Source organism: Bombina bombina, chromosome 4, assembly GCF_027579735.1.
Source record: "Bombina bombina isolate aBomBom1 chromosome 4, aBomBom1.pri, whole genome shotgun sequence".
Classification (NCBI taxonomy): Eukaryota; Metazoa; Chordata; class Amphibia; order Anura; family Bombinatoridae; genus Bombina; species Bombina bombina.
This window is the reverse complement of record NC_069502.1, coordinates 514,436,339-514,447,164: the sequence shown is the minus strand read 5'-3', so window position 1 is coordinate 514,447,164 and position 10,826 is coordinate 514,436,339. Positions and strand designations below refer to the sequence as shown.

Below are 10,826 nucleotides of genomic sequence, written 5' to 3'. Positions count from 1 at the left end.
GCAGGAGGATAAAACCATACTGTTACACTCAATCATCTCTCACTATTGTGTCCCTTAAAAGTTGGGATAATTTATTAATAGCTGTTCTACATTGATTGCTGCCTTATATCTATATTGCTAATATTCTGATACTTAACCACAGTACATTATTTGTTTGTATTACCATAAGCTGATCTGTTGCTAGCATTTTAGTTTTAACACCACCCACTTTTTTAATATATTTTTTCAATAATGTTTTGTTTTAAATCACCTATGATTTACATGCATACAAAATATACATAAAAAAAGGTTTATTTAGAGTGCTATAAGGAATCGTTTTTTTTGTTCCATGACTATAACTGAATATTTAAAATGCTATTTCTTGATACATAGCCCCATTTAACCACTGCTATTTTTTATAAAGGTTGAAAGTATAAATTAAGTGGCAATAGACCCTAGAAAAACAAAAATAGTGCCAACGAAGTTTTTTCATATACGACAGATCCGTGTCGGGAGCACATAGAGGCTCTGACATGTAGAGCAGGTGGGACCGCAATACACATCATTTCAGTGCTAGGAGTAAAATTATGGGGACGGAGCTAAGAAGCACTATATAATCATTAGAAATGAATTTAAAAAAGAACTAAAGTTAGTCCAAAAAAATTGTTGTTGCGCTTTAGATATTTGATGTTTGAAGAGTCTAATTACACTATTGTACAACAGCAGAGTTTACCATCACTTCAAAAGGGTATGGATACAAGGGATAGAACATTTTCCCAAAAGTTTTCCAGTTGTGGCAAAGTTACTTAAACTCAATTTTTTAATCATCCATTGAAATATTTAATATTGCACAACAAGTCAACTGATTAAAATATCCAGCCTAAAGGCTGTGACACACTGCAAGCGATGCGGCGCAAGGCGAAGCAGCTGCTTCACTCCGCGTCACATCGATTCTGAAGATCAAATATTTCATCTCTGAGCACTCAGCTATGCGACCTGACGCTGCAGAGTGCTCAGAGATGAAAAGGCAGGACACACTGAGCGTGCACAGCCGCATCTACACACTGTGCGCTACTCCGCTTGCAGTGTGTCAGAGCCTTTATAATGAAAATGCTCTCTGAAGATCAGCATATGATTTGCAATTGATGTATCATAAATACAAGAGGTGAATATGCACACACACTTTTTATGAAAAATATATACTTCACTATATGTCTCTTAATATTGTTTATATATGCATTGGATTCATTTAAAATGTTATCTGTTAAGTCTGTGTGTAACTCATAGTTATCCTGGACTCTACCTAAAGCTCTATGCAGTGAATTCAGTGATTTACAAGTCTGCTAGAACACCAAAGTATGAGTTTAATAGTATGAGTTCCCAATAAAAAATTGTTTACAAGTATTTCCATTTCCATTATTTCCATTACCTTTATATTTGCATTTTAAATAGTTTATTTAGCCTGTGGTATCCGCATCCATCTTGAAAGTTTTTGGCCTTGAGGCTAGTAGAACAAATTACACTGCCAGTGGGTTACAGAAGAGATAAGGTAATAAAATGTTAATTTTCTATTGTTCTCTACAAGTATTGGTGATGGTTTATGGATAGATATAAGATAAAGAAGCAGGTATTTGTATACAATGTGGTACAGTAATGAGATCTGATTATACCTACAAGCTCAACCCATTTTAGTAGGTTGTGGCTTTAAAACACAAAGTCAGCTCATTCTTACATAAATAAGCCTTTAAAAAAAGCAAATCTCATACATTTTATACACTGCAGCTGGTAAAAAAAATTAATTGGAAACACATTAAGGCAAAAACAATTTTATAGTATACTGTCCCTTTAAGCAAGACACCAGCCGCAGGGGGTCTCTCTTCATTTCCCCTCCCTCTTAACAATTCAGCAGCTCATCTGGCTGCAAAGAAAGAGAAACAAAGAGAGGGAGTGGGAGAAGGAGGGTGAATGAAGGAACAGCAAGCTAACCCCGCACAACCAATGCATTCATAAGATTTCTTAATACAGCAGGAAAGACTAATTCTTAGAAGCAAATCCCAGCTTCTCCTACTGTACAGCATCAATAAAAAAACAGAGGAAATAGAAAAAGCAGCAGCACTACTTCAGCATCCACAGACAGCTCATAATGCATTATCTGTCTCTTTATTGCAGTACCTATGGATTAATTTGCACATGGATCTTAAAGCGAAATCGAAGTTTGGGAGATCAGAAAGATCACTGACCACTCCACGCGTTGAGAAATTGTATAATCCAGTATATTATTAAACTGCTCATTGTTTGGTGTGTAACTAGTTTATAGATGAAGCCTATCTTTGTGCAACTAGCAGGAGCTCGTCTTCAAATCTTTATAAAAGTGACAAAATTAATCTTTGGTGGATGACTTTGGGTTTGAAGAATAAGGGAAATTAAAAGTCCAAAACAGAAATGTGTTGCCTAAGGTATTCTGCTGCTCTGAAAAGTGACTAAGGAGAGTCTGCAACTGCAAGTGGATTGTTTTGGAGGAAATATATTGTTTGTTCTTTGTGTTTGTTTTTATGGATGACCGGTTCTGTATTTGTGTCGTATTATTTTGGCAAGTTTGTTGAAACTGTCAAGGACAGAGCATTTTCGTGAAATAGAAATGCATGAAGATTTCTAAGGAGGCTCTTACTTGATTTGTTTTTCATTTGTATACCTGACCTTAGCAGACTTTCATGGGTACCAAGATGAAATCTGTTTTCTACAGTCGATTCTTCATTCTCCTACCCTGGGTACTGATCGTTGTAATTATTATAGATATTGATACAAGGAGACCACCCAGCCCCGGCAAAGCCCCTGCTGTTCGGCAATATTCCCCTTATTGGCATCGCAGGGTTAGTCGTGCTGCACTGATGCGCCCCCAGCCCAGTGACACCAGCCTAGGCACATGGACCACTAAACAGGAGCAGGTTCCTAGCCAAGAAGGTCTGCTGTGGAAAAATGAAAGCTCACCTATAATATTTGCTATCACACCCACCTATAGCCGCCCGGTTCAGAAGGCAGAGCTCACTCGCCTGGCAAACACCTTCCGCCAGGTGCCACGCTTGCTCTGGATAGTGGTGGAGGACTCAGCACAGCCCACCGAGCTGGTGAGACGCTTCTTGGCTGGGGCAGGTGTGAGGGCAACACACCTGCATGTGCCCACCCCACGGAGGTACAAACGAGCTGGGCTACCAAGAGCTACAGAACAGAGGAATGCAGGACTGGCTTGGCTCAGACAGCAATACCAAACTCAGGCTCACCACACCCAGCGCCCAGGGGGGCTCAGGCCGCCTCAAGAGCCCCCAGCTGGAGTGGTATTCTTCGCAGATGACGACAACACTTACAGTCTGGAGCTTTTCCAGGAGGTATTTCAAAACATTCCGTTACCTCAGTTTAAACATTTGTTTTAACATTTTGGCTACCTAAGAGGCATTCCGCTATCCGGAAAATAATTTTAGAAGTATTTTTTGGGCTATTTTTCTAAATACACACCAATGCATGATATACCAATATTAGAAAAATACTAATTAAATACATAACTTAAATGAAAACATTGATGTTAAATGTAAAAAAAAACCAGCTTTAGTGCAATATATGTAGTCCATGGGCTACCTGCTTTCGGTTCAACTTTCAGAACCATCAGATGTGGACAGCTCCCAACACTCTGCTTCTGCCTTTGGCAAACTTACAAGTGTCATAACACCCTGCTGATTTCCCTTTCCCAAGAGCTACTATCATGCTGGTATGAGCATGCCGCACTGACATACATTGGCGTAAGCCTTGTACTGCTCTAGCTCTGAAAAATATCACAGCAGTACCAGTTCAGGGTAATAAAACCATAATTTCCAAATGCTTCGAATTCTGTGCATAATTACAGTATTGGGTGATATTTATTTACAGATATTATTCTCATTTCTTATTATATATAAAGATTTAATTTAATATGTTCTAACACTTTACATTTACATATAAGTGTGTGTGTGTATATATATATATTATTATTATTATTATTATTATTATTTTATGTTTTAAAAGGAAGATGCTTGTAGTGTTTGGAAAAGGCAGATTTTTGTAGGGTTAGGACCAGTCAATATTGTGACACCTTGTAAGCTGGTATATTTTAGAAGATTATGGCCATATTGTATCACTAAGACCCCAATGTTGTTATAAAACATAGGATAATTTACGCAGGCATTTTCTTTTTTTGCAGCTTTTCCCTAAATATTTTTGTGCATATATGAATATGAATATGCTGTAATACCTGTTTGATTTTATTTAAATTACTCCCCAAAAATATATTTAAACTTCTGTTTTTGTTACGTGTGTTAACTAAACACTTTGCATATATATATATATATATATATATATATATATATATATATATATATATATATATATATATATATATATATATATATATATATATATATATATATGTAAATGCTTGGGTCTGTGTGTGTATGTGTTTGTGTGTACTGAGTATTAACTTTTAATATAAAATGATGTTTTCTGAAACATATATAACACAAATCAAACAATATGTAAACAAACAAACATATTCTGCTTGCCTTACTAACCTGCAGTGTGATGTTTGCTTTTTTAACTTCTCCAATAAACTTTATATTTTATAGTTTACCCCTGGAGTGCTCAGGATCCTTTTTTGTTTCCAAACATAATCTGCTATAAAGATTCTGATTGCAGGCTTCAATATAACTATTGGACCCTGTGCAGGGCTTTACATTATACACACACACGCACGATGTGTTGATATATTTGTCTACATAAATAAGTTATAGATGTAAGTTAAAGTCCGCAGGCACAGTGGGCCCAGTAAAAATTGAACCTCTAGAAGTTACACCTATATTTCCATTTCAATTGAATATTTAGCAACATTGTTTTTTTCATTTGTCATTAAAATTCATGGAGCTGTGTTTAAAGATTCAATTATTTTCTGTACATGGACAAGGTCTATTTCTCTTCTATACCTGTTTGAAGGCCCATTTGGGTGCAAATAATGAATGCTATAAATGAATGTTAGATACCACATGTACCACAAATAGTTGCATCCTCTGCACAATACCCCTAAATTAGTTCATCTGACTTGAGTAATTTATTAATTAATACAATATCCTAAAACTATTTGAGTAGGTTAACAACGTGCTTGCCATTGTGGAATCTTCTCATGCCTATTCCATAAACTTATAGTGTTCCAACGTTTTCTGAGATAGTCTCACCACTTAAAGCCTAAAAAAACAAAGCAAACTTTCTAATTTCAATGGATCGTTTCAAGCTTGACATATCTTGTAATGGAAAGGATTGATCTTTCTCTAGAAACTCTTATCCTTCTGTCGACTGAAAACGGCCTGAAATATGGTACCGATAAATAATGCTATGGATCTCCCTCTGTGCCTCTTAAAACGATTGTTCTTGACTGATAGTGTAGATAAAGAATTAAAAGGCACAGCCTTCTGTTTTTGTGCTGCCTTTCTGTCGATAACAAAAAGCCATAAAGCTTAGATGCTTCCAAGTATCCTGGCTAAACTTCCACAAAGCAAAAGTAAGAGCCATTAAAATAACAACATCTCTGGTTTATGTTGTTTGGGTTCTAATGATGTGCTTGGAAAGACTTTACTTTGTTGGAAAGCAACAAATGTGCATATTTACATATGTGTGTGTAAATATAGAGATACCTACATTTATATGGAGATAGATACAGATAGACAGACAGATAGATAAACAGATATAAATAGATAGATAGATAGATAGATAGATGATAGATAGACAGACAGATAGATAAACAGATAGATAGATAGATAGATAGATAGATAGATAGATATAGTAGATAGATAGATAAATGATAGATAGATAGATAGATAGATAGCACCTAACAGATTACCACAATATATTGTTAATAAGTATTTCCATAGCACCAGTTATAATACAGTTGAAATACAGAATAAGATTTTAATTTGTACAGAAAGTATTAATGGTAGAGATTATTACAAAATAACATCTTTAAATGACCAAGTGCAATTTAAAGACGTGTTAATACATAATGTATTGCAAATATCTATGTCATCTATCTATGTATCTATGTATCTATCTACGTGTATGTATGTATCCATCTATCTATCTAGCTACCTTTCTTCTTACCTATCTATCTATGTATCTATCTACGTGTATGTATGTATCCATCTATCTATCTATCTACCTTTCTTCTTTCCTATCTATCTATGTATCTATCTATCTACTGTATCTGTGGACACAGAATGTATTTTTGCAAGCATTTATTTAACCAGATTTAATTAATTAGGAAACACAAAAAAAGAGTATGTTTATGAACACATCTCACCTATTTCACATGTAATAAACAGGACAACCTCCTTACACATTCTAAACATTACACAGAAGCTCAAGCTGCACATGACAACTTGCCAACAGGGGCTGCTTTGTATGTCGCTTGCTATCTGGTGTGTAAGGAAATGGGGTGATATTGGCTTTGGGACCTGAAGCAAATAAAAAGCTTTTAAGTATTTTTTAAATACATCTTTAATAAATACAAGTGCTCTATCAACTAGGTATTACCAATGTCATGGAAAACAATCCCTGGAATGTTTTATTGGGTTACTGAAGATTTATAAATGTAGTCACATATTTTACTAGTATTATGTTTTTTATTTTTTTATTAGAAGAAATCACAAACCTGACATTTACAGTAGAAATAAAGAGATTGTCATAGCCTTTCTAATTAAAATAACACTAAAACATTGGGCTTCATTTTAATCAGTTGCAGTTCCCTTGCGAATGTATTTTTGCTTTTCAAATGTATTGGCATAATGTAAACACCTGTTACTCCCTGTATGGGGATAACTTCTCACTGCTATTCTAACCAAACTGAAAAAAACTGCTGTTTGTCGAAGTGTTGTGGACTTTTCAATTTCTACACCTTGAAACTATTAAAAAACACTTTTTTTGTCTGTACTAAGATGCATTTCTGGGCTATATACAAGGTTTTTGTTTTTGTTTTGTTTTTTGTTTTTAATGTTAAAGTTATTGCACACATATTAATAATATGTTTTCTGTTAATCAAAAAGTGAAAACAATGTTTACATCATACCTGTATATGATTATACTTGTGTAGAAATCATTTACTACTACATTTTTATAAACAATAGCAATTAATTATAAAGATATACATAATAGAATGAGATTATTAATTGCACATATCATGAGTTGATATTATTTATTAGGTAAAAAAACTGCTTTCGATATATTAGTCATCATCATATTGCATTAATCGACATTCACTTTGACTACACATCTTTAACTTCCCTAAAGATGTGAGAAAATCTGGTTCAAAACTTACTTTGGAAATCCAGTGATACATTTTTATGGGTTTTGTTTTTCTGTTTTCAAATTCAAATGTTTTTCAAATTGATTGAAGTTTTTAACATATTAAGGGCCAGATTACAAGTGGAGCGCTAAATATTGCTTTTAAGGAAGCGATATTAGCCCTCCACTGTGTTGTTGCCGTGCATACTAATGTGCATTAGTATTACAAGTTAATAGCAATGCAAACGTGAGCTCGCGTTCGCATTGCTGGGAAGCATTGAGCTCACGAGAGCGCACTTCCATAGGCTCCAATGGAAGCCTCATTCTGATGCTGTAAGAGACGGCATCAGAACCTTGAGCAGCGAAGGTAAGTAGCACAGTGATGGCAGCATGTTTTTAAATATATATGTATATGACTATATACATATATATTTATGTGTTAATATGTGTATATACATATATATTTATGTGTTAATATGTGTATATACAAACATTAACACATACATATATATGTATATAGTCATTTATATATATATTTACTGGGAACACACAGTTCATATAGACTGCAATGTAAAGGCAATTTTCAGTGCCATTTTTTTCCTAGCAACCCACTTTTACCAATTTTAGACCCCAAAAACTGCCATGTGCAGTTGTTTTGTTTTTTTAAAAAAATGTGTTGTTTTGTTTTTAATAAAAAAAAACTATAATGCCCTCTATTTTGAGGGCATTTGGGGCACTTTTAGAAAAATAACCAGAGATCGGATCTCTGATTAATTCTCTGAGCGCTAATTGCTACCGTAACTTTGCGGTAGCAATAACCAGCCACTTGTAATGGCTCGTTAATTATCGCATGCCCGCAAATTTTGCCATTTGTAGGCGTGCGCTAATTTAGTGCTCTACTTGTAATCTAGCCCTAAATTTACTGGATTTGAAATCGTTATAAAAAAAATCCAAGCAGCAATATTCTGATGTATTGGAATGGGGTAATCTATAGCACCATAAATAATGTTCTTGAAGGTTTATTGACTTATTGCAGTACAGGAGATATAGTTTAGCGCCATCCTTATTTATTTGTCATACAGCAAGTTAAAAAATGTTGTTGCCCTCCTCTGAAACAATTTTGGCAAACAACTTTTGTTACAAATAAATGTGATGACAGCAGATACAATTTTTCACTTTGAATCAATACTAAGTTATGACTTTCATTTTTCAAACTATGATTTTAAAAAAGCTACTGAAAATACAATTTATGAAGCTTCTAGTCTAAAACCAAAAAAACACAGGTTATCATATCTTATGGAAGTGTAAGATGGATTCTAATAATATTGAAGTCTCCAGTAAGTGTATTGATTCCCAAAAGCAAAATTTACTAGAGATCTAGTTTTCAGAAGCATTCTTTGCAACGAAAAATAAATGTATCTTTGAACATCAAGTGAAGCTGCCTCACAGCTTACATTATGTTACATATCACATATGTTTATCATTTTAATGTAAATATATATATATATATATATATATATATATATATATATATATATATATATATATATATATATATATATATATATATAAAATTTAGTTGAAATCACAGTTTTTGAGGCTTTGGGATGCAGGCTCAAACATAACTTTAAATGCAGAAACTGCATAAATTACCTGTCTCCCACTGGTATGAGGTGATTGACATTCCATGCTCTCACCCGCTGGTATGGGGTGATTGACACCCACTGGTTCGGGGTGATTGACATGCCACGCTCTCACGCGATCTGTTAAAGGGACACTAAACCCACATTTTTTATTTCATGATTCAGATAGAGCATGCAATTTTAGGCAACTTTCTTATTTACTCCTATTTTCAAATTTTCTTTTTTCTCTTGCTATCTTTATTTGAAAAAAGCAGGCATCTAAGCTTAGTAGTCAGCCCATTTTTAGTTCAGCATCCTGGGTAGCCTTGCTGATTGGTAGCAAAATTTAGCCACCAATAAGCAAGCGCAACCCAGGTTCTGAACCAAATTTGGACCGGCTCCTAACCATACATTCCTGCTTTTCAAATAAAGATACCAAGAGAAGGAAGAAAATTAGATAATAGGAGTAAAATAGAAAGATACTTAAAATTGCATGCTCTATCTGAATCATGAAAGAAAAAAATTGGGTTTAGTATCCCTTTAAGCAAGAGCAAGGGGCAAACTGCACAAGAGCTCTCTTACATTTTGCCACGCAATGGTGCATTGCAAGTTGGGATTGCAGAAGGACATGTTCTCTACTTGAAAACTTTTCCACCTGCAATCTTGATATATTTTCCACATAAACTCCTTAACAATTATTCCCATATATAGATATTTTATTATTTTGATCCCCACTAAGACAACTATTTATCAAAATTTCTAATTATGTACAGTTACAGATTAGGGTTACCGACCCTATGGGTGTGCAGACTGAATAAAACAGTTTACAAACTACCCACATTAGCATTGCACTCAGTGACAGTGGGGTAGATAGCCTGCCAACTGAATAGCAGACTGAAAATTTAGCTTCACAGTATCACTGTTAAAGGGACAGTCTAGTCACAATTAAACTTCCATGATTCAGATAGGGCATGCAATGTTAAACAACTTTCCAATTTACTTTTATTCTTAAATATGCTTTGTTCTCTTGGTGAAAGCTAAACCTAGGTAGGATCATAAGCTAATTTCTAAGCCCTTATAGGCCACCTCTTATCTCAGATCATATTGAGAGTTTTTCACAGATAGACATTGCTAGTTTATGTGTCATATAGATACAGTAATATTGTGCTCACTCCCATTGCACTAGCATTGAGTTATTCTTTAGTCAGCACTGATTGGCTAAAATGCAAGTCTGTCAAAAGAACTGAAATAAGGGACAGTCTTCAGAGGCTTAGATACAAGGTAATCATAGAGTTATGCAGAACTGGGGAATGGGTAATAAAGGGATTTTCTATCTTTTTAAACAATTAAAATGTTTAAGTATAATGTCTCTTTAAAGTGATAGTAAAGAGATAGTGATTTCAAAATCAAATAGAGCATGAAATATAACACAACAATTTACGTATTTTATCTATTTACTTTGCTCTCTTAATATTATTTGTCAATGAGTAGGTGCACTGCTGGGAGATAGCTGAGCACATATGGTGAGTCAATGGCAGATGGCATATATGTGCAGCCACCAATCACCAGCTAGCTCACAGTAGTGCATTGCTACTCCTAAGCCTACCCAGATATATGCTTCAACAAAGGATATTAAGAGAATGAAGTAAATTTGATAATACAAGTAATATGGGAAGATGTTTAATATTGCATGCTCTAGCTCAATTGTGAATTTTTAATATTGAATTTACTGACCTTTCAATGCTAAATTAATGCTAGAAATAGTCACGCATTAAATGCAAAGATTTAGCCTGAAAATAATATGCAGATATATTTTTACAAATAATGGGTGTGAACACTATAGAAATGTTAAAGGGACTTTAAACCTTGTGAGAG

The 10,826-nt window shown here is 34.4% G+C and overlaps 1 protein-coding gene across 1 annotated transcript in view; it reads left to right on the top strand.

The window, feature by feature from the left end:
* The first annotated feature begins 2,702 nt into the window (after positions 1-2,702).
* B3GAT2 (beta-1,3-glucuronyltransferase 2) overlaps positions 2,703-10,826 on the top strand; it is a 367,395-nt gene continuing 359,271 nt past the window's right edge. Inside the window, exons 1-2 of the mRNA XM_053710430.1 lie at positions 2,703-3,267; positions 3,304-3,362. Of these exons, the coding sequence (XP_053566405.1) occupies positions 2,703-3,267; positions 3,304-3,362 (624 nt within the window). The remainder of the gene's footprint in view (positions 3,268-3,303; positions 3,363-10,826) is intronic.